General features: G+C 41.7%; 1 protein-coding gene across 2 annotated transcripts in view; it reads left to right on the plus strand.

Annotated features, from left to right (window-relative positions):
• Positions 1-24,813, plus strand: part of erbb4b (erb-b2 receptor tyrosine kinase 4b) — a 525,535-nt gene that overhangs the window by 409,714 nt on the left and 91,008 nt on the right. For both annotated transcript variants that reach the window (XM_074694273.1, XM_074694274.1), the window contains exons 15-19: positions 61-215; positions 4,967-5,011; positions 11,568-11,700; positions 18,491-18,613; positions 23,256-23,354. In XM_074694273.1, the coding sequence (XP_074550374.1) occupies positions 61-215; positions 4,967-5,011; positions 11,568-11,700; positions 18,491-18,613; positions 23,256-23,354 (555 nt within the window). The remainder of the gene's footprint in view (positions 1-60; positions 216-4,966; positions 5,012-11,567; positions 11,701-18,490; positions 18,614-23,255; positions 23,355-24,813) is intronic.

The following is a 24,813-nucleotide window of genomic DNA, read 5'->3' on the forward strand; positions in this document are numbered from 1 at the left end:
CCCTGTGGGGAATAGTATATACATTAATTATTTTCTTTCTTTCTTTTTTATTTGCTTCAGGGTCCAGAACATTGTGTGAAATGCCTTCATTTCAAAGATGGTCCCAACTGTGTGGAGAAGTGTCCTGATGGCCTGCAAGGTGCCAACAGCTTCATCTTCAAGTACGCAGAAGCCAACAATGAATGTCACCCCTGCCACGCCAACTGCACCCAGGGGTAAGTACAGTCATGACAAGAGGGTTACAGCACAGCAAGTGATGGCCTACCTGATAATTAAAACTGTTGTTTTAATTCTGACCAAAGTTGGCACGATATATTAGAAGTTTTGTTTGGTTTTGTTTTTGATTATTTTTTTCCTATATGAGCTATGTTAGCAGAACTAGCATCCCGAGCATCTGATTTGGTCAATGTTCACATGCCTGCCCATTGCTTATATGCAAGTTTCACCAGACACAGCCTACATACATACCACCAAAAACTTCACTTAACCAGCGATTAAGTCTGGTACCAACTCACAAGTGTGACAGTTTATTTTTTGCCAACCAAATGCACATATCCTAAGGCCTTTGGCGTGTTTTCCTTTTGGGGTCACCAGGGCTTGAGCCTTTCCCAGTTATCATTGGTCACAAGGTCGCGTACGCCTTGAACAGGTCACCGGCCTGTCACAAGACCATCATGTTTGCACACACACTTACTGACTGCAAACTCCACACTTGTTCAGCCTCTAACCACTGCACTACCAAGCAGCATGTACAGTTGTTTTTAGTCTCATTTTTACGGAACAGATTATTCTAAGCTGCTTTCTTTGGTGACTTTTCATCAAGAGAAATCTCTGATCATGTCACTGCCATGTCCTCTGTCTTTGATAAAGACATGTTGAAACCAGCATTAACAAGAATTTTCCCAGACTTCACAGAAAGAACAAATAAATAGGAAAGCAAACAAAGAATGAGAGGGAGCAGAGAAGGGGAATGAAACACAGAGGAGCCAGTAAAGTGCCATGCCACTCTCCACTGCTCAATAGCCACTGATCGCTCAATGTAATATTCAACAAGGGTTGGTAAGACATCATTTTGTATTTAACTCCACAGGGAGCTTATGTCACTTGCTTGTGTGTTATTTCTCCTCTGTGGAGTGACAGCCTCCGGCTCGCCCAAGCATAGCAATGTAGTCGAAAATGGAAAACACCAGGCTGACACTTTGTCACAGGTATAGCTTCATAAGCAGCTCCGACTCTCAAAAACACAAGCCGTGGGAGAGCCAGATAAGGGAAATAGACAAAGAGAGGAAAGACAGAGACGGGAGTGAAACCACTACGGCCTCTAAACACACAAAAGAGCAAACAAATCCTGAGTCTAGTTTACATGGGGCAGATGGAGCACATGACGCCACTCATGGACTGCGAAGGAGAGGACTATTTACATTTACATGTGTACCGTGGAGAGAAATTGCTATGCTTTTCATCGCCTCCTTGGGACTGGAGTTGATATACACACACAAAGGCACTCTGTGTTTTGACAGACAGCAATGAAGGGTGAAGTTAAAAGATAAGAAGAGCCCATTGATTCAGGCTTATGATAGCTTGTAGGGTCAGGAATAAGAGAAGCACAAGTGAAACAAGTAAATCAATAAATTTCCTGTTACAAAGTGAAACAGTTCCATTCAGGCAGAAAGTACCAGGGCGCACAGTTTCTCAAGGCACTCGACAGTGAAAGAGAAATGCATGCGTTTCAGAACAAAATCTGTTTTTTTTTCTTTGTCTGACTGGAAGTAACTGCACTGTCAGCTAAAGAGGCTTAAAGCAGAAAAATGTCCTGCCACCTCGAGACAAATCAAAGCACAAGCTGTTGAAAACTCTTGATAAATAAAAGGAAACAGCAGCCAATACATAAAAGCAGGTGTTGAAGTCAGTGCTTCAGTTTTTTTTCTGGTTCCCTCTTTAAGAATCAGCAGGAGGAAATTCAGAGGATTCAGGTCCTGATCCAGGACTGTAGAGTTTGACTTGTCAGATTATTATCCCAGAGTGTCCACTAACTGTAATAGAAGAGTGGTTTTAGATAAAGACCCAGGGCTTGTGCCAAGGAGTGCGATTAACAAATCCGGGGTCTCTGTCTGATACCTGGGTGGACTTAACAAGACATTTGCAATCCTGAAAAGTGGTACTACGAAGCTGGTACTTAGGCCCTGTTTACACAACACTGTTTCATCTGTAAACACTAAAAGGCAGTGAAAAAAATCTGTGTTTACACAGAAACGCAGAGGGACTGGAAATGAAACTGGAAAGTAAGCATGCCAGGCCTGCAGGTGGTGCTATAACTGTCTTGCCCAGAAGCAGCTTTTGGTAGATCTCGACTGAAGTAGAGTTGGTTCGATCATCTGGTGTATCGGGGAATACAAAGTGCAAAAGTGGAGTAACAGATGCATATTTGTATAAAGACAGTTAGCAGATTCAGCAGATTGAGCAGCACAAGCACAACACGTGAGTTCGTGACAATTGTAACAACGGTACTGTCATCCAATTGTATGCACTCGCTCAAAGCTGAGCGTGATGTCAGCATTTCCACTGAAAATGCCGGCTTACTGTTTACACAGCAACAGTGTCAGCAGCGTCTCAGGAAATCCCACTCTGGAGGCCATTTTCAAAAGTTTGAGTTTAGGTCGGCTGAAACGCTGTTTTCGTGGTAATGCGAGGCTAAAACGCAACAAAACTTTTGCGTTTTAGCCTAAAACCGTTGTTGTGTAAACGGCCCCTTAGGACGCAGTCACACTGGCCAATCTTGCCGTGCCTAAGCACGCTTCAGCCGTAAAGCACGTTTGGAAAGGCCAGTATGTCCGCAACTGTGCTGTGCTTAAGCACGATTCCCTTCCGTGCTTCGGCACGCTTCAAAGAGGTGGGCTTCGGCATGGTTTACTTCATGCACGAGCACAAGCACGCGGACAGCGTGTGCGATCCATTATGTATAATCACAGCGAGCGCATCTCTCGACAATCATTTTAAAAAAAGCGGGGTGTTAGATGGCTGCGTCGGGCGAAAACTACTTACTACAAGTCCAAAAGTCTCTAAAGTTGTAGCAGTACTCTCTGTGTCTCATTGTGCCGACTCTGATGAGATCGCACTTCATGTGAACAGACACTTCACGATGACGTAGGCAGGCCGTGCGCATGTGTGATACCAGCTAAAGTCTGGTTCATATTGGGGTAGTGTGACCGCTGGCCGTACTCTCCAGCTGGGGAACAGCGCTGCAGGGGGGCAATCGTGCTTGAGCATGGCACCTTTTGGATGGCCAGTGTGACCACGCTCTTAGTAAGTGAACCCAGGGTTTTCCAGTCCTGAGTAGAGAAACACAAACACACCAAGCCAAAAAAAAGCGCTTTTTACAGCAGAAATTAACCTATTTACAGCCTGGTTCAAAAAACATCTTTTGTCTGAATCACTAATTTCACTATAGACACACACTGTACAGGGGAGGGAATTTTTTTCTAACTTGGCAGAATAGAGGATATTAAGATCCTGAGCTCTCCCAATCAGAGGTACAGCTCAGCTCACATGACTGGTGGGGGCCCAATAGCTCTACTAGAAGCCCCTGTCACTTCCAACATGGCTGCAGTTGCCAATCTGCTTAAAAAGTCCGCTTCAGAAACAGAAAGGTGACATCAGGGAGACTGCAAGCATTAATTATACAGTATAAGGGTCTGACCAATCACAAACATGGAGAAATGGGTGAAACCCGGCAGAGCAGCCTGCTTTATCCTGGACAACTCCCTGGACGACTCCCTCCCTTAATAAAGGTTTTTCAAAGTTGTAAGTGTATTTTAGACGTCAGGCACTGAATTAGGTAACTGACTTCATCAGATATTGAACTGTTTTTTAAACTTAAAGAGGGGTTATCACAATTTCCCATATTTCAAAATGGATATACACAGGAATGCTGGATGTTCATACTTAAGGCCTGTTTGGAGCAAAGCTATGGGCAGACCTTGGAGTTGGAAGCCCAACCCTCAAACGTGAGCTAATTGTGAGATCCTTATGCAATGACCTCAATGCAATGACCTCATAATTTCAACAAGTTTTGTTAAGATCTCATTTTCACAATCCACAGGCAAATTCAGTGATTTAAACAACATTAATACGTTGTGGGTGAAAGAATGGCCTGGCCAATCAGACGGAAGGGGATTTGTGGAACAGGGAACCTTTAAGAGACAGCAGCTAAAACAAAGATGCTGATGTAAGAATAGAGTACAACTTTAATTGTCATTCCAACAAAACTGCAAATTTTGTTGCACTTGTTGTTGTTGCACTTGTTTCACTAACAAAGATTTATTGATTTGTTTAAGCTTTAATTTAAGTATCAATGGGACAGTTAAAAGTCTAACAAAGGACAATACCCCCTCTTTAATGTTTCTTCTTTTGACTTTAGTCGTGTCTTTCAGAACAATCTGAGCATATAATGAATTCAGGTAATATAAAACTCTCAGTCTGAAAGTTACAAAAAGATGTGCAGTGATGCAGGAGAGCAGCTGAAAAAAAAAAAGTTATATTAGTCATCTTGAGCAACCTTTGGAGGTCTTGCTCAAGTTTAGACTTCTCAAAGCTTTGGATGAATTATCAAAGAAGAAAAGTAGAAAAAGGCTACTGGGAGCATTTATTTTGGAGATGTTATATTCTGCTGTGGGAGTCAGTTTTGTATCCTCCATCCTATATGAAAGAAAAGATGTGTCGCCTATAGTACTAGTGTAGGTGTAGTGTAGAGAAGAATCACCCATTTATGTAACACACTCCCACAAAGTCTTTACATACCCAAATCTTATGTAAAAGGGTTTTTACGAAGCAGGTTTTATTTGTTTGAGAAAGCCTGAAAAGAGTGGTTTGAGAGCCTGGACCAGTGAGGAGGATCTGTGCGTCTTTTACATTTCACCAAAGGTTTTCACAATTCTCATGTTGTTTTCTTGATTTGCTTCTTTTGTAGATGCATCGGGCCAAGGCTGCAAGACTGCATTGGATGGATGGACAGGTAAAGAGGTCTTTTTTGCAAATAACCTTTATTCTATTAAACACAGACACACATTGTCCTCACACACACACAAAGACACACACAGGCTCAAAAGAATCAAAGTCTGTGATTAATGGATCGCTCTAAGGCCTCAAGTCCCTGTGAGTGTCCCTAATACCTCTCTGTGCATGCTGTCTTGTTTGTGTGTGTGTGTATGTGTGTGTGTGTGTGTGTGTGCACAGGCAATTTGCCTGCTTCTTGATAAATTGATAGCGCTTCAGCTTTTTGTTCTGAGGCCTGCAGGGTGGAGGGGAGGGGGATAAAGTGCCGCTAACAGTTTACAGCAAATGGATTCAAGATTTGAGAACAGTTTCATAACAAAGTAGTTTGACGTCAAGTGGTGCTGAGGATTGGCGAGTGTTGTTTGGCGATGATTTTTAGAGAGATGAGAAAAAAAAAAAAAAAAGGACAAGAGCGACAGTGAGGAGAGTGTTACGGCAAAAGACGAGGCGCGATCTCAGATTTAGAGCATCAGAGTGAAGTGATGGAAACACATTGATCAGTCTGTGAATCTGATAAAGTACCAGTAAAACACATCCAAAAACCACCTGATAAACTTTAGGTGAGTTTTATCTGCTCAGTATTTAAAGTCTGGCACCTTTTGACAACTGAGGCTTTGAAAGAAACCTGTAATAAGTAAAAAAGCCTGCATGCTTCAAGTGCTGGGCGGTAAACTGGTGTCTATGATATACTGTCGGCCAACTTTGTGACTTGCTGTCAGTGCGCTTGGGTCGCACCGCCTGTTACACAGTAACATGCTGGTGGAGATGGGTACCGAATTAGGTACTTTTATGGTACCAACCAAATTCTGTCTGTAGTACCGAGTACGGATTCAGGTACAATCCAAATGTACCAAGTTTAGGTACCTAAACACATCTTTGTGACAGTAAGGGAGTGGAAGAGTAGGGGATTTTCCATGCTGGACATGAACACAGCATTACAAGTTTATCTATTAATAAACAATATGATAAATTGAAAAACTTTGAGATTTTATCATTAAACAACCGATGAGAACTGATACCGTTTACCAGGTACCGGTCATCGGTACCTTATCGTTTCAAATGTGAAAGGTACCCATCCCTATATGCAAGGTCCCCTGTCAACTGTGTACCTCTTACATCGCGTGTCATAAAAAACATTTTTGATGTTGGTCCGTCATTCCTCTTCACTGATGCATTTGACTTTTGTGTGTCACGCGCTCTGTTACAGTTAAGCCATGTTTCTGCCAAGCAGTCCGGTTCAGTTAAGTACTGTTTGGGACAGTTAAGCCTGATCCCGTTTGCGTTTCCACAGCAAAACTGTGCCCTCTCTTGGTAGGTGGCGTGTAAGCCAGATGCTGAAAGCTACAGCTGTTAAACAATAGCGTGATGTCGTAGCAGCGCGACACAGTTTACAAAGACCAACAATGGAAGACATGCAGCTTTTCATCCTCTGTGATTGGCATGTAGCTCTTTGATACAAAATGCAATCAAGCTTTGTTTCAGAGAAGACTGTGTGCCGCCAGGAGAAATGCAGCCGCTGTTGGGGTAAGCGACAATTCTTTCGACCAATCAACGGTCTGCAGTGTTGTGGCTCCACCTTCCGAGAGCGGATCGGTTCAGTCTGGCACCCATACGAAAGGGTCCCAAAAAGTGGGACGGCTCGTCTCGGTTATTTGGGGATCAGTCCCAGGATAAGTCAGTGAAAACGCCACAAAATACCAAGATGAACCGAAATGGTCTGCTTGGTGGAGTCTCCGCTTTGCAGTCTGACACAGTTTGAACTGTGCCTGTGAGTCTCTCAGAGTCTCTCCCTAGGTTACAGGTTGGCACTGACGCGCTTTTTCAGAGCACACGATCATATCAGTGGAAATTCAGTTGTTGAAAACAGTGTTGGTTTCTCTATTTTTTATTGCTCCTAACTGTAGATTATCAGACATGTATGACAAGTCGAGAGCTTTTGTCCAGTAGTTGTTCTGTAAATCTAAAGATGTGCAATACAGAAGAGCGCACACATTTTGGTTATGTCAGCAGCTAAATACAAGGTGAACTACCCTTCCTTTTTAGAGTCTTCAGAATTAAATTATTGTCATTGCACTTTAGTCATTGTTGCAAACTCAGGCAGACACGTCAAGATCAATATTCCTGATGGCTGAAGGGGAAGGACTCAGTGAGAACTGATCTTTTGCGGTGTAGCTTTTAAGTTTTAAAATAATTAAATGTGCAGTGTTATCAGTCAGAAACATGAGAAACATCAAGTGATTTACAGGTATAGAAAACACACCAAATTACCAGTATTATCAAAATGAAGCATGAATCCCAATCTGCAATACTGATTATTTGGTGTTATAAAACTGCCAAACTACAAATAACACATTTCAACAGACACAGAAAATAAAATAATAATAACAAATAAATAAACAAAGAAGAAAGAAAGAAAGAAAGAAAGAAACAAACAAACAAATAAATAAGTAGATAAACTAAAAAATAAATAAAAAAAAAAGAAAAGAAAAAAACAGCGACATACCATGATACCATCAAATCTAAAAAAAATAAAAATAAATACTGTGATGTCATTTTTTTCCATAGCTCCCAGCCCTACAAGCTACACAAAAGGTAACGAGGAACCAATGAGTTCCTTTATCTTTCAGCTGACCTGTTGATCAGATCCTCTCTAATCAGATCTCAGATAAGTGTGGCTTGGATGCCACCGTAGATACTTCTCTAACCTCAAACTTAGCCTCCTGATTTGAAATCTTGTAAATCTGTCACCTTTTGGAGGCGCCACAGAGAGTGGCTTATCAGAAACACATGATTACACTAAGCCCTCAACCTGGCATTGACATGCGCTTTGTGCAAGGATTGTGTTCATATCTGATTAAGCTGGATTAATCACTTCCTCGTTCCCACTTTCTTGTGGAATATTTCATCTGATAAAGCTTACAGGTAATACCTCATCAAACACGATCTCATTGGCAGAATGTGAAACGTCTGACTCGAGACGATCAGAGCTGCTTCTCGTCTTCCAGATTGGCTCTTTCCTGCGTGTATTTTCTGATGCTGAAGTAATGATGGGGAAAGATTGCGTTTAATGAGCACACATGCATCACCGGTCAAGTACAAAAGGTGCTTGCTGTGTGATCTTTAAAACCTCTATGTCTGGGATTCATGCACAGAATAGCTGGGTTCATGGGATGACTCAGGAGGTCTGCTAATAACAGCTGGAAAGAAGACATATTAAAGCATGCACACTGAATCTGTCATGTACAGAGGGTTTTCATGATGAGAGTGACACTTAATCAAGGGTTACATCATTGGCAGTCTTTCTTTCCAGCTGATATTTGGCTACTTTAAAAATGCTTTAAGGGTTGGTTGTAGAAATATAAGTGTATGGTTTTCCTTGTGTACCTGGAGTGTGCGTCTTTCCTTGACAACATTAGTCATTCTTTTTCTAAGTCAATGTATAGTTTGTTGGGCATTTCATTTTTTTAAATTCTTATTATTATTTTGGAGAAGATAGTTCAGTGGATGGTGCTGGAAACTGGTAAAGAGTGTGGTACAACTCAGGCTGCCCACCACTTTAAAGGGGACATATCATGCTGATCCCTGATTTAATACTTAAATATAATATAATAAATTTGAAAACAAGACTTTACACCCCCTGAATTTTCAAAAAATGAGATATTGCATTTTTTCTGATATCCTAGAACGAGATTTGATGCCTCTGAAAATAGGTCATTGCCATTTGGCCACAAGATTTCGACCTTCATGACGACACGAGGGTCCTTCTAGGCGCAGCCAGGGTGTCGAGGGGGTCTGGTTTGGTGACCTCAGTATTGGATCGCTGCTTTTTGCAGATGATGTGGTCCTGTTGGCTTCATCAAGCTGTGACATACAACTCTTTCTGGATCGTTTCGCAGCCTAGTGTGAACCGGCTGGGATGAGAATCAGCACCTCCAAATCCATGGAGTCCATGGTCCTCAGCCGGAAGAGGGCGGAGGGCGGGGTCTTTTTCACGAGTGAGGGAAGGATGGAGCGAGAGATCAGCAGGCGGATCGGTGCGGCGTCTGCAGTAATGCGAACTCTGCACAGGTCTGTCATGGTGAAGAGGGAGCTGAGCCGGAAGGCGAAGCTCTCTGTTTACCGGTCGATCTTCGTTCCCACTCTCACCTATGGTCATGAGCTTTGGGTAGTGACTGAAAAAACAAGATTGCGGGTACAAGCAGCCGAAATGAGCTTCCTCCGTAGGGTGGCTGGGCTCTCCCTTAGAGATAGGGTGAGAAGCTCGGCTGTCCGGGAGGAACTCGGAGTAGAGCCGCTACTCCACCGTGTTGAGAGGAGCCAGATGAGGTGGCTCGGGCATCTGATGAGGATGCCTCCTGGTGAGGTGTTCAGAGACTACTTCGCTGGAGAGACTACATCTCTCGGGTGGCCTGGGAACGTCTTGGGATCCCCCCGGAAGAGCTGGACGAAGTGGCTAGGGAGAAGGGAGTCTGGGCTTCCCTGCTTAGGCTGCTGCCCCCGCGACCCGACCGTGGATAAGCGGTAGAAAATGGATGAATGGATGACTTGATTTCCAAAGTGGAAGCAAGATGTTCCCGATATTGGATATGTTTTCCACTTGTTAGCCACCTAATGCTAACGCTAATCCTGTAAAAGGTAAAGGTTCGGTATGAGAGTCTCGCGGCTAAAGTTCAGGGGACAGAGTCGTATGAAAAGCCATATTCCATTTTTTCATCATGATGCCGTGAAGAAATGACTGGAGTTGATCTGCTGGTTACCAGTGTGTTATTTACTGACATAAGTAATGTATGGAGTCAGAAACAATGTTAACAAGCCAAACTTTAAAACAGTCTGTTACAAACAGCCACAGTAGGACACACAGTTGCTGTGTGAATCCCCACAGATCACACACAGTCTATGCCCAGTTCCTCTCCCTCTGCTGGTGTGATTTATTCCTTTCAGGAATCATTATCACAGAGAGGAGGGGGCCGCCATATCTCAGCCAGCTGTGAAGTTCACAAAAATGTGCTGAATTTCAAAAGCAAAAGACAAACAAAGCAGAAAAGGGAAACTTCAAAGGTGACTTTTGTTTCACTTGTTAGAGAGTGATCAGTATTTGGCTTTAGATGATATATGCAGCGCTGGCCTCTTATCTGAGTCTTTCACAAACCACAGTGACATGTTCTGGTGACGTTAGATTTAAAGGTAGAATCTGCAGGAATATCTATGTGAAAAGCTATGTGAACACACTCTTTAGTCCAGCAACCACATGTAGCGTCACATTTTTACGTGGGAGAGACTTGAGAGTCGTGTACCTGATTTAGCATGTTAGCTCAAGCTAATCACGGGTATTTGGCACACACCTGCTCAGCAGAAAGCTAACTTGCATCACTCTTCACTGCTCTCCAAGTGCCTGAAAGTGAGTGAAGGTCAAGCCGTTATCTGTTTGGCATTTTTGTTTCACTTTGGTTGTGTTTTTCCTACCCTGTGCTACATCCACTATCATTGCAACACATGATCTGTTAATTCCACTTACTCTCCGCCCAGAAACATCCCAAAACAACCAAAACATCAACATACAGGCTGAGGAGGGGGTTTGAGGCAGACGCAGACACTGACACATATGTATAGAGGCCCGTAGGAGATGATTGAGCAGGATTATTCCTGTAAAAGTTGACTAGAAGTCTCTTTCACTATTTAAATGATAAATTCAAACAAAGCTTAAGACTGCTTTTAGTTGTGGTTTACAACCACAACTGATATATTTACAGAAATCAAGTTATCCATCGAGAAAAATGCATAGTTAGAGGTTCAGGTTCTCTTCATTGCTCATTAAAAATCCTTAAAAATGTGTTTTCTCCTCATGTTAGCCAAAGAAAAGGAGATATGTGGGTGTGACTTTTTCATTTCCCATGAAGCCGGTTCACTTTCATAACATTTAATGTTGTGTATCCTTGCTCTTTGTGATATACAGCCCTGACTAACAGCCTGATTTTGGATGGAGACTCTGTGTGCTCCGACCAAATTAAGGCCTTTCATTACAGCCGAAAGGCCGGGAGTGGACTGACACTCTCTGAAGCCAGCTCTATTGGCTCATTTATGCAGCAGCTCAGTAGACAGTTTGGGGGGCATATCAGGGAAATTATTGAGGGGCTTGATTTCCAATGACAGCAAGGGTGTGTTTCTGAGAACTCGCTTTGATGGTTATTTCCATGTTTTTGATCTCAGCCTCAGTTTTAATGAGAGGGCACAGAGGGATATTTGTGGGCAGATGAAGCAAAGTGGAAAAACAGAGAATCTAAAGGTGAAAAGGCTTTTTAAGGTTTCCTCTTTTAAGCGTATGCTTTGTCTTTGTTTCTTCGCTAACTTGTTTTTTTGTGTTGCACATGAGCCTCCTCCTCCCCACTTCTCTGTTCCTGTCCTCGTGCTGATAATGTGTCATGCTTTCTTATCCCCTGCAACCTCTCCTGTCTTCATCATCTACTCATTTCCTCCCTCTTTCTCCCTCTCCTTCCCCTTTCTTCTCTCGTCAACAGAACCCCTCTGATCGCAGCGGGGGTGATCGGTGGCCTCTTCATGGTGGTGATCATGGTGCTGAGCGTGGCGGTGTCTGTGCGGCGGAAGAACATTAAGAAGAAGAGAGCCCTTCGCCGCTTCCTGGAGACAGAGGTAAGCAGGGCAGAGGATGAGAGGGAGAATTTGCTGCCTGCAGCTCTGCAAGATAATGTCATAAGACGGGTCCAGACGGGGGATCATTGGTGACATTTTTTAACTCGAACTTCTTTCTCTGTGACAACTCTGAATGCAAGTACTCTCTCAGAAATATTGCTGCAACCCACAAGACACAAACCTTTTATAATAGATCATATTGGCTACATAACTTAACACAGCCTTTGGACTGAAGTATTAGGGGCAGCGAGGATAAATAAAGGTTAAATATTTCAGAGTAAATCCATGAAAAGATGTTTGAAATAGTGCACTGTTTTAGAACAAATAATCCAAGAGTAAACGAGATCAAAACACAAGAAAAAAAAGCTGAATTTGTCAAGTTGTGCTTTTGCATGTCGCATCATGAGTGTGTTTGTACCCTCATGGCAAAGACAGACCACATACTGTAAGAGAAGAACAAAGGAGAGGGGACGAGTGGAAAAAGAAAATGAGACTCCATCCACCCAGATGGTGCCTGTGGAGGAGGAGAAAGTGTCAGAAACTCGGGGGCTCAGGTGTTGACTTTGCCATACTGTACTGTAGATGACACTTCTGTCAGGATGAGGTAAGGGACCATACCATTAGGAGAAGAGAAAGCACTCTTCCTTTGTTTTCAAACAAAAAGAGCACATCAGCCTAATGCACTTGTGTGTGCTTCGTGAGAACGAGGTCCTGTTTCACTGCTTTCTCTCTTTTTGGGAGTGCATAAGGATCAGTGTAGTGCCTGAGCTGATAGCTTTTACAACATAATGACAAAAAGCACTGACACAATATGGCCTCTTATCTACTTCTAATCATTTCACATATGACTTACACCTCAACTCTTGGTATTTATTTAAAATCACACTTATGAAAGCATGAATATTCAGTTGGAACATCTTATACCATCTTTTAGTTAAATAATATAACAAAAACTACCTCAGGATGACAGAAATACACTGCTATTGTCAATGTGGAAAAATGTTAAACTTCAATATTTTTCTGCAAAAACTGTTGTGTTTACATTAGAGGTGTGAAAAATTGATACTTTGACCTCTGATACAATATTGATATTTCAACCCTTAGTATTTATATTCTTGTAGAAATAAGAACTCATATTTCAGTGGAGTTGAAAGTAAAATACCACTTCCACACCTCCACTGCAGTAGATGGCGCCGAAGAGCTACTCTGCTGTATGTTGACCATTGACTGTATGATAAACATAATCTCAAGGTACATTAAAAATATTTTATTGCTAAACTTGTGATGCCGTAGACGCCAATGTTTTCTCTCTGTTTTTAGGTCAGTTGGTTTAAAATAATTTCGAGTTTACTTTTTACAGTGTAGTAGACTGATAAAATGGTAATCAGAATAACTTTCTTAAGCAATATCAGATTTTGTACGGTAACACAAATGAACATTTATCTGTTACACCAACTGACCAGGTCTTTTACCCAATAATTTCTTCACAACTAGTTTAATATCACAGTAGTTTAAATGAAAGACTTGACACAAGTTATGTTTTCAAGATAAATGCATGTATGTAACACACTGCGTTGACTTTCAGTATTTCAAAAACAATAAAAAAAAGGTACATTTGTTTTCAGTCATCCATTTTGACTTAATTTGCCCTTTCAATTTTGATTAATAGAGTCTGATTTACATAAAGATGATAGTACAGTGTGATACTATTGCAACCTAAGTCACAAACCTCATGATTGTATCGTACCCTCTGCTTCCTTAAAACATCATTTAGTGTTGGCGCTGTTTTTATTTCTTTTATTATTTGAGACAATTCAATTTGATAAATGTTGAGTTTTGACTCTGATTGAAAAAATAAAGTAATGAAAAAAAAAAAACATCATTTAATGAGACAGACACCCTCAGCTCGATTGAGTGGCAAACATCCAGTAACATTCAATCAAGGAAACAACAAAAAAAGGCTAAAACAGACAAATATGTGCTGATATATGTAAATATCAGTTCTAATGTGGTCTAAAGTGATGTATATCCACTGAAGAAGAGACAGTGGTCAGTGACATGTAGCCAGAAATTAAGTTGTTAAGCATTTTTTAAGTTATTTTTGCGGGGTTTGTGTCTTTAATCAGAGAAGAGAGGACAGTGGATAGAGCAGGAGACGGGGCGAGGGTTATTAAGTGACATGTGGGAAGGAGGCCACAGGCTGGATTCGAACCCGGACAACCTGCATGAGGTTAAACCTCATGGAGCACAGAACTGTGCTCCAAATGCATTTTCCTAATAAGCTTAGAAAGTAAACAAAGCAAAACCTATAAACTGCTAATAAATTAACAGTCATGGAATAATAACTGAATTTTAGGGCTTTTAAGTTCACTTAACTCTTTCACCGCCATTGACGTATTTGACGTCATTTCAGTGCGGAACGTTGCCCGCTAAAGAACAGAAAAAGGTAGAGACAATCTTTTTTTTCTGATGAAAGAAGAGAGTCTACTCCATATTTTGATTTTCTGTGTTTACAGAGTCATAGAACTCAATATTATGTGGGTTTTAAAAGATAGGTCAAAATGCGCCAAAACAGCTGGCAGTGAATGAGTTAATCTGTAACTGAAAAAAAAATGTCATCATAACCAGGAGCTTTGTGAAGAAAGTTAGCATGGTGATCTCTTAAATGAGAGCCAGTGTTGTAACACTAAAAACTTTTACACCAGAATCAACCAACCCATTTTCTTCCACATTAATTAATTCCTAATTTTACGCCTTTTTATGTTCTTGCAGAATTCAGGATGAGCTCTGGTCCCACTATTGTATGCTAAATTTTCAGAACTACTTATCTCCCAATTTGGTTTCAGCACCATCTTTTGGTGGACAGCTCCAAAATGCTCCACTCTGCTGCACAGCCTCAGATTTTCAGCACCACCTCTGCTGGACAGCTCCCAGCACAGTGCAGTCGCTTTCAGAGTGTGCCCTGTGTGAGTGTGTGTGTGGATCTCCTGGACATCTGTATTGTCTCTGTGTGTCAGTGTGTTTATGTGTTTGTCTCCCACCCCTTCTGTTTCACACCCCACAGAAGCTGATTTGTTATTCCATTTAAATGAAGAATGGCTATTTTCTTTTTAATCAAACGGTAACCATGAGCCAGAGGGACAGAAGCTGCCGACCACAGCCAGGCTGATTTACACTCCCCCTCTGTTTTTCCTCCCTCTGCCCTCCCTCTCTAATCTACCACTCTTTCCTTAATTCTCATAATATTGCTCCCTCTCTTCTGCCTTGGCTTCTTCTGACTGATTCTGCCTCTCTCTTTCTCAAACCGCCTTCTTCGTGTTGTTGTTTCTGCAACAGTTCCTCTCCCCCTCCTCATATTTCCCCGTTCATCCTCATATGAGACTTCACCCTCTCATGCTATTAAATCTGTTCGTTCCTCCACTTGAGCGGTAATGAGACAACAAAAGTGTCAACTCCTCTTCAGGCTCCACAATTATCCCCCCACCCTCACCTCTTTCGTTCACCCTTCAACCACGCATCTCCATGCCTCCTCTCTGCTCACAGTTAATCTTTCATGGAATGGAAATGACACTGCAGGGCTCAGATTCTTTTTTTTTGTCCTCATCAAAATAGTCTTTTAGGCCTTATTTCATCTGAAGCATTAAGCAGAATCTTATTTGGACCAAAGATTGGAAGCAGGCATTTACTGTCATTGTAACATTAATCAGAACAATAAATAGATAAAGAAGTTATTTGGAAATTCTCATTTATTGTGTTTTCAGATGTTTTTAATTATCTTACTCAATTGGTTCTCTTGATTGTGACTCAGCCCGTCTCCCCCACAGGCATCTCATGTACTTCAGCAAAATCACCTCTTTTTTATTCAAAATTTTAATCCTCTTAGGTCTATAATTTAGAGAGAAACATCAGTGAGTATTTTATCAAGCCTGTATTCACAACTATAGACTGTGTGCTTTTATGTCATTTCCCCTCCAGGACACGCCCACTTCAGTCAGACTGAGTGGCAAAACAAACCCTGACTAAGCACTGGGAAGTGGGGCAGTTAACACAGCAAGACTAGGAAAAATAAGGAATATGACATTAAATTAAGGAAAGTTGGATTTGACATTGATTCATGAAAGCTACCAAAGAACCAGGGGTCCACGAACATCAACATGTGGCCAGAAGTGGTATCCTGACATTTATTTGTACCTGATTTCAACACCGGGAAAACACAAAGCAAAGCCTGAAAGCTATGAAAGCCTCAAGTAACCAAACACATTATCTATCAGTACTTTTGGTATTTAACATAGACTGTATTATTAATAGATGTATGGTCTCTCCAACAGTATGTAATTAAAGATAATATCAAATACTATATACAAAAGAGCTACACTTGCTTTATGCTGGAGTTACCCCTTATTTGGAAAACTGGGTTAGCCTCAGTGTAAGTTAGTTAATAAATCATGTCAGGCACAATGTTCATAATCGCATTAAGACAAAAATGTTTCAGTTATGGAAAATATAGTCAAATACAAAATGCTAACATTTAGAGCTTTTGTAAATCAAGGTATGATTTAACCCCAAAGTGCAGCATAAATTAACGTTGACAGACCTTGACAGACAGATCGGGGCAGTGTCGTCAGTGATGCGGTCGCTATACCAGTCTGTTGTGGTGAAGAGAGAGCTGACCCAGAAGGCAAGGCTCTCAATTTACCAGTCAATCTATGTTCTGACCCTCATCTTGGGCCACGAGCTGTGGGTTGTGACCGAAAGAACAAGATCACGGATACAAGCAGCTGAAATGAGTTTCCTCCGCAGGGTATCTGGGTTCAGCCTTAGGGATAGGGTTCGTAGCTCAGACATCCAGGAGACGCTTGGAGTAGAGCCCCTGCTCCTCCTCATATAGAGGAGCTATATGAGGTGGTTTGGGCATCTGGTGAGGATGCCCCTTGGATGCCACCCTAGGTTGTAGTTGTGTTGTTTTAGGCATGTCCAACTGGGAGGAGACCCCAGGGTAGACCCAGGACATGGTGGAGAGACCAAACCTCTCGACTAGCCAGGGAATGCTTTGGTATCTGGCACTGCTGCCCCCGCGACCCAGCTAAGCGGTGGAAAATGAAATTAAAGAAAATTAAATTATCGTTAACTGACATTGAATGGGAACCACAAATCCAGCTATTGCTGCCTGGATTGTTTTTGTAAATCTGTCTTTTAGCAGCCTTTCAAACGATTGTTCTGCTTTTAAAAGCTGTTTGTTCAATTGCAGAACAGCACCACCCCATTTTTTGATGTTGTTTGTAAATTTTGACTGTATTTAAGCCAACGCTGCCACTCAGGTACTCCTTTCTGCCACTCAGTGGGCGTAACCACAGTGACTTCTGCTCACTGTGATGTCATGTCACGTGCACACCCTCTATACAGATATTTCCACATCAGATCAAAAATGGTTACACTCTTAAGAGAGGGGTTTGTGGGAATTTTTTTTGCCCTTGTGTTGCTCTTCATGATAAAGCATAGTGTAGTAGTGAGGTGTGTGTCCCAACATCCAGTCCAACCAGATTTGAACAAACTGGTTTTCACAGTGCTGTTGCTTGCAGGTGGTTCTCCAACACTATAACTCAAGCTTAGCAAATACAAGTAGCAAGTACAGCAGCATGAATATAACGACCAATGAAAAGATTTCTCTTTGTACACATCAAAGAGCAGGGAACCTCATCAAGTTTTATTTAATTATCAACCTTTTATTCTGCAATTTATTTGACTGCAAACACGTTAGACAGTGAGAACTAAAGGCAGGTAAAATTGAATGTAAATACAAAAAAAATCTTTGTCAAGTGTACCCTTTGCTGTGTATATGTGTATGACTTTGTGTATGACAATGTTTTTTTGTTTTATTTGTAAATAGACATGGGGGCCTCTTGTTTGGTATGTTTGTGTATTTTTCTTCTGTACAGACAGTGGCAATTTTGTAGAAAATGATCTCCTGTCTGGGTGCCCTATTTCACATTTTATTTAAAGACGGGGTTATTATGCTTTCCCGTGTTGTAAATATGGATACAAAGTAACGAGATGCTGGATGTCCACATTATTGTTGTTCATATTTTTATACCACTACACACTCATATGTTGTAGAAATCCCTGAATTTGTCTGTAAACAGCTCAAGATGGTCTGTTCTAAAAATAGTGTGAGACCTTTCCCGGATCTCCAGAAGACCCCTCAGACAATGAGTGTCATTGGATAAACGTCTCCAAACTAGTTTATGACAAGTTGCAGGGGCGGGCCTTAAGCTCCTGCCCATAGCTCTGCCCCCAACAGGCTTTCAGAGGGCTGGCCAATCAGAGGGAAGGGGGGGTTTGTGGAGTAGGGAGCCTTAAAGAGACAGCAGCTGAAATGAAGCATTTAAGACAGAGGCTAAAATAACTTCTTTTTTTTTTTTTTTTTCTAAAACATCTGTGTGAGAAACATTGGCTTTTAAGTAATAGTTATATCATGAACAGTTACAAACAGTGTACAAGAGGGGCAGTATAAACCCTTTTAAAAAGCACAATACCCCTCTTTAAAGTAAATATTTTCAATTCTTTAAACTCTAACAACTTTTATGATGCAAATGACACCAGTTATGCTATGTTTTTTTTTTTTTTTTATTCTATCATTTGATGCTTTTTCTGACTGATTGGTGAAAGTGATACCACTGACTGTAATGACTTTATGTGTGAGCATTGGAGTCTTATTCCAGCAGCTTGTATTCCTAGGTTTCGGTCACAGTGACTTATGGAACAGTTTTGTTTGTGCTTGATTTGTCTTCAGCTGGTGGAGCCTTTAACACCCAGTGGAACAGCACCCAACCAAGCCCAGCTCCGCATCCTGAAAGAGACAGAGCTGAAAAGGGTCAAGATCCTCGGTTCTGGGGCCTTCGGGACTGTTTACAAGGTAAAGCAAACAAAGAAAATAAGAGACCGTGTATAAATGTAAGCGTCTACCCAGTCTAATTGCTCCCAAATTTCAGAAACTAATGTAAGTGCTTGAACAGAGGAAAGATAGATTGGAGGATAATTAGTGACAGGAAATGAGAAAGCTAGAGGCAGAGAATGAAGAGAATAAGAAATAGCAGACACTGACGCTCCAGGGGTTACAGTGAAATAAGAGCTCGCTGAGGTCACTTCCAGTGTGATGATTGGTTGGGGCGAGGTTAAGACAGACACAGCTTGAATTAGAAGGACCGAAGTGTCTCTCTCTGAAATCATCATTTCCCCATTCTGTAAAATCCATCTGTTAACGCTGAGGCATATTTCTGGGTCAGGGGTATATGAGCATGAGCACAGGTGTCCTTTTCAAAACGACTTCCAGCACATTTCCCTGGGGAGTCCCCCTTCATATTATCCTTATATCTGTCATTCAGAGTCCCATGGGTGAGCCCGGGAACTCATGACATTCTCTTTGCTCGTCATCGGCATCTGAGAGGTTCAGTAATGTCCTCAAGTAGATTCTCTCAGGGTTAAGAAACAGCTCGATAAGGCACCCAGGGGAGTCACTTCACCGAAGCAGCTTGATTGTATGATCTTATTTCAGACTCAGTCCAGAGGGCGTAGGAGAAGTTGCCGGGGCAACCTAAATGTAGAGTTTTGCTTTGGAGCTCCTGTTTTTTGTCACTGCAAGAGCTTTAAACCCTTGAAGGTGCATGGTGGACCACAGGCAGAGCTACATCATTACTCTGTTGTTTGTCGGAGTATTAGCATGTGAAAGCAAGAAAAAGCAAACATACAAATGTAATCCAAAATATCCAGATGAGTTTTTCAACCAAGCCTAAGTTTAGAGATTGACCAGGTGTGTAATATAGAACTGGATATAGTGATGAACCTTTGTTGCAAGCTCGAGCCCAGCTGGCCTGAGCAGCATTGGCTAACTCTTCACATAGCTGAGTCAAACAATTGACCTTGACCTGAAAGAAATGTGCTGGGATTGAGAAGTGTTGACATGTGGAGCCTCATGGCCTCTATTTTAAAGCCCTCCAAGCCTCAAAGCTGAGCCAAGAAAAGAGAGCCCAGTGCATGTTAGCACCAAGGCTAACTGGCTTTTCTTAGACAAACTCTGACCAGCCTCACAGCAACACTGCTCTCTAAACTCCAATACCCCTTTTTTGAGAACTTAAGTCCAAATGGCATAACAGTGGGGGACAAAACAGTCCAATCTGAAAGGATAAGTTTGGTTCATACAGCTTTTACATTGTTTACAGAATGAAGTAGAACAAAATACTCACCGGGAAGGCTTTCCTGATCCAAGCAGTGCTTCGGGAGATATTTAGATCCAAAATCGTGCAGCGGATGTCCGTATAATGGGATCCATCGGGCATAGCGCCGCTCCTTAAAACGACACTAATCGTCAAAAAACTTGAGTTTTTTCACCAATATTCCATCATGGTCCACTCCGGGTTAGTCCTCTGCTGCAGTCTGTGTCACTCCAGACAGCGCTGTGTGGCTGCACTGACCTCTGAACTGACGAAGACTTTATTTACGATTGACCCTCAAAAAAAGGAGGAAGTGGAGTTAGCTCTCCAGAGAGTACTGCGCATGTGCGGAGGGGCAAAGGTTGGACAATTAATGCAGTTTTAGGAGCGGCACTGTCTATGCTCTAATGGATCCCATTATATGGACGTCCGCTGCACGATTTTGGATCTAAATATCTCCTGAAGCACTGCTTGGATCAGGAAAGCCTTCCCGGTGAGTATTTTGTTCTACTTCATTCTATAAACAATGTAAAAGCTGTATTAACCGAAATTTCTCTGCTGAAAATGATTTCTGTGATTAATTTTGTAGTGATGGTGGACACTGGAGCCTAACTGTCAGACAGAAAAAGGACAGAAGAGCAGAAGAAAGATAAACAGGAGAGTGATAGAGCACGAGCTAAAGGCTGACACAGGAGCTAAACCGTTTGTGATAATGTTGATTCCAACCCACAGTCAGCAGTTATTCTGCAGTGGTCTGTTCAAACTTGAGAGTCTATCAATAAAATGAAGAGTGAGGTTACGTTAGCTCTGATTGGTAGATGACTGGCAGGACATAACCAGGATTCACTAACGTTACACATTACAGACATGTCTTAGAGCACCGGACTGCCAGCTGTGCTAAATATGGGAGGCAACTAAACCACTGTATGAACTGATAGTTTGCTTGTTGATAGGTTGGTAGTAGCGCTATATATAGCCAGCTACTGACATACTGTGCAAAGTTACGTTTGCTTGTTGTCATGTTTCAAACAACAACGCTACGTAACTGTACTGATAAATACCTTACCTTGTTACGTAGTATCCGGTTAAAAAGTGGACTTGAACAAAGAAAATTTGTTCCAAAACAAACACACCCCTGATTTATAGTCACGTCTTTATGACAGTGTGTGAGACTCCAGGCCAGAAGGTGGCGACGCAGTCCAATGAAAACAGATCCTCCTCATGGTATCTTTAAGTGTGCACGTTATTCATCCTATGGAAATAAATACTTACTCAAAAGGCATTGTGAGCAATTCAACTCAGTTCAAGTTGAGTTTCAAAGTACTTTCTGACCTCTCTAAGATCAAACACTTCTGAGAGATTGACATGAACTGTCCAGTGGATGTCAGCATGCCATAACCTGAAGGAACAGAGAGTGACTAAGACCAAAGCCACAAAGGCTCACACTCAAGTGCCAATAACATCTCAAAGACACACACTTGTATGCACACAAAAAACTATCTGTGTTCCTCAAACTGTCATGTCAACAATGAAGTTAAAAAATCTGTTAAATTATGTTGTAGAAAACTCAAAGCTACTCATGAACTGATGCAACCTGGTTTAGACTAAAAGGGTCATGTTTGGTCAGCAGGCAGTTTATTAAACTAAAAACATGTTGTTCCCATACGGCTGAAAAGGACTTTGGGGAAAAAAAAAACAAAACAAAAAAACAACCTATATTTGATAATTGAGAATAGGTCTGTGAAATGCATTGAACACCTGTAATAGTATGTTCCACAATTGTGAGCTTTAAGCATAAGGCACTCTTTGTAGAAATAATTATAGCGATTCAGAGAAACTCAAGAACATTTTGCCAAAAGTGCATAATCAGTTCAAAGAACTACAGCCATAAACTGGTGAAACACTGCTAACGTACTGCGGGATTTATGAGAACAGTGTCGGAAAGGACATTTTAGAAAAAGACAACCTTCATTTATGCACTTAATTATCCATTCAAGAAGAAAACGGTGCTTCAAGAGGAGTGATCCTGCCAAAATTACAGCTTTGAGAGGACAGCTGTTACAGCTCAGAGTTAAAATGTGTGACCACATGAGGCCAGAAAGGTGGGACACATTGAAAACAACTGGGAAAGGGTTGAGAGGCACTTGATCCCTCTGCTACTTCAGCAGCAGCTCAATCACATACATCCTCCTGACATTAGACATTTCAGGATGATGAGTTACTGCCAGTTCTTTTTGAGGATAAAACAGTCATCTGTGAGAATATGGAGAGGGTTTAAGCCAATAAAGATCAGTATTAGAGATCTTTCTTTTAAAGGTCCCATATTCTGCTCCTTTGCTGCAGTGTAATATGGATCATTGATGTCTTCATGAAATGGTAGTAACATGTTTTGGTCCAAAAAGCCAATAAATCAAGCACAGCAGCATTGTTTCCAGGCTCTCATAGCCCCTCTGTTCAGAACGCTCTGATTTAGTGGGCGTGACCTTCATATGTAAATGAGCCACCGCTGATACTGCCCGCCTCTTCAGCGTCACTGAGAGTGGCGCCACGAGCTCCGAGTGCACAATGTTTAGAAAACAGCGAAGCTCGTTTACCGTAACATTATAGGCTAAAACAACAGGCTAACCGCAGCTAAAGTTAGCATCCTGAAGCTAACACAGAGACAGGGGGGACACTGAGGAAAAGCTCTTACATCTGCTCCACAGCACACAGCATTTAAAATACTCACATTTCCAGGGTCCCAGGTTTGTTGGCGGATGGTTGGTAATGCGCCTGGATTCAGGACCAGTCTATTCGCTAGCCCTCTGTTGTACTGACCAAAGTTGGAAAAGCAGTCAGCCGTGAAGTGACTAGAACACACATGCACAGTTTTACTGAGTGTAGCTGACACATTTCCTTGATAAATGAACTCTAGCCACTTAGCCTTGTTTTCTTCCGAGATGAAAAGCTTGTGCATGGAACCTTGTGGCTGTTTACAGCCAAAAACAGAGCAGTGATGGTTGCTGGAGCAGGAGCGGGGAGGGAATGTGGGCAGGGATGAGGTTCGGGTGTATCTGCTCCGGTCTGGTGGACCAATCAGGTCAGACTTGCTCCTGATTGGTCAAAAAAGGGAATCACTGACGTCAGCAAATCCCCAAAATCCAGACAGTTCGTTCTAGGTCAGGATTTTACATACAGAAGCACTACTAAGTACAGGTTTCGTCGTTAGATATCACATTTCACTAAAAGACTGAATAAAGGGATTTTTGCATGATATGGGACCTTTAAAATATGTTGGAGACTGTGCATTGTTTTCATGTAGTTGTTGTTTTATACATTTTATCATGTGGTTGTATTTGTTTTCTTCAGGGTATTTGGATCCCAGAGGGTGAAACGGTGAAGATTCCTGTTGCTATCAAAATCCTCAATGAAGCCACAGGACCTAAGGCCAACGTGGAATTCATGGACGTGAGTGTTTTGTAGCTTCAGATTTGTCCAGTTTTACTCTGATGTCGAGCTGAGACTTCATGATGATTTTCAGAGCCTTACAGAAAAACTTCTTTTTGAGGAACATTTTCTTATTTTGAGGTCTTTCCTCAGGTGAGTCCAGTAAAGAGCTCAGATATACTTTGGCACAAATTCAACTCTGAATGAAACCAGTTTAAAATCATTGTTCAGAGCACTGAAACCAATTATCCTTCATTTTTAAAAGAGTTGAAGCTTTTGAGGACTGAGCTGAGGCCCCATAGACACCAGAGCTGAAACCATCAGGGGCCCCAAGGACCCCTGCACATGCTCACATTCACATCCACTACGCCCCGGGCTCCCAGAAGAGTGCACAAGGCCCCATTTATAAAACATTCACAGCTCGGCTCATTTCAAAAGGGAAAGTGGGAAAAAAAAATCAAAATTATTACCCTGTGATGATGCAATGCAGATGAAATAACCCCCATCAATACACACACATACACATACGCAGACACACACACACACACATTGAAAGTGACCCAATTGCACTCATGTTCTGCACTTAGTTTGACAGTCTAACAGGGGGAGTTTTGGAGTGTTAGCATTTCTATTTTTATCAGGACATCTTTGATGAACATCCTACGTGGATTTCGTTAAATGCTGTGAGAGCTTGTCTGACAATCAGAGAACCAGAGAGGTGCAGTGAAACGCCAGCATGAGAGCAGAATACAGAGAGATACCAGGCTATCGCTCATGTAGAGGGAGAGATTTGTATCAAAACTGCACATCAGTGGTGCATATGAATATAAAATTAAGCACATTAACTACAAGGTTCATTCGTAATGAGCAGGTGGTTATGTCAACTAGAATCTTTAGAAGTAGGAATTTCCCAACCTCAAAGGATTACAGTTTACAAGCAAGACAAAAAATTATAACATCAAGGTGTTCCCATTAGTTCAAAAGTGTTTTTAATTTTTTAAATAAAAATTGAATTAGACCACATGCCTGATTCCTTTTTTTTCTTTTTAGAATTATTTTAATTAGATTACATTTGATTGAATAAGTCCACTGTAAAGAATGCCAGGCAAGGTGAGCAGCATAATTGGTGGAAGTGGCTACTATTTATCGGACTGTAAGTCACTCTGGAGCAGAGCATGTGAGTGACGCTCCAAAAATTTCCGCTCCTCACTACCCAAGGTGCCCGCCTCCATTGCTGTGCGCTCCCTCCAAAAACACATGCCTGCATCTTTTACTTATCTTTAATTGAAGCCTTAGACCCCAAATAGTTGTTCATACACATTCACACACATTCATTACTCAAGTAGAAGTATAGATACTAGGGTTTAAAAAGACTTTGGTAGAAGTTGAAGTATCAAGTCAAGCTGTTTACTCAAGTAAAAGTGTAAAAGTCCTGGTTTCAAAACTACTTTAATTATAAAAGTTAAAATAACTTCAAGAA

Source organism: Halichoeres trimaculatus, unplaced genomic scaffold, assembly GCF_033239565.1.
Source record: "Halichoeres trimaculatus isolate MK-OKI-2021-1 unplaced genomic scaffold, fHalTri1.1 fHalTri1_scaffold_19, whole genome shotgun sequence".
In the NCBI taxonomy this organism is placed as follows: Eukaryota; Metazoa; Chordata; class Actinopteri; order Labriformes; family Labridae; genus Halichoeres; species Halichoeres trimaculatus.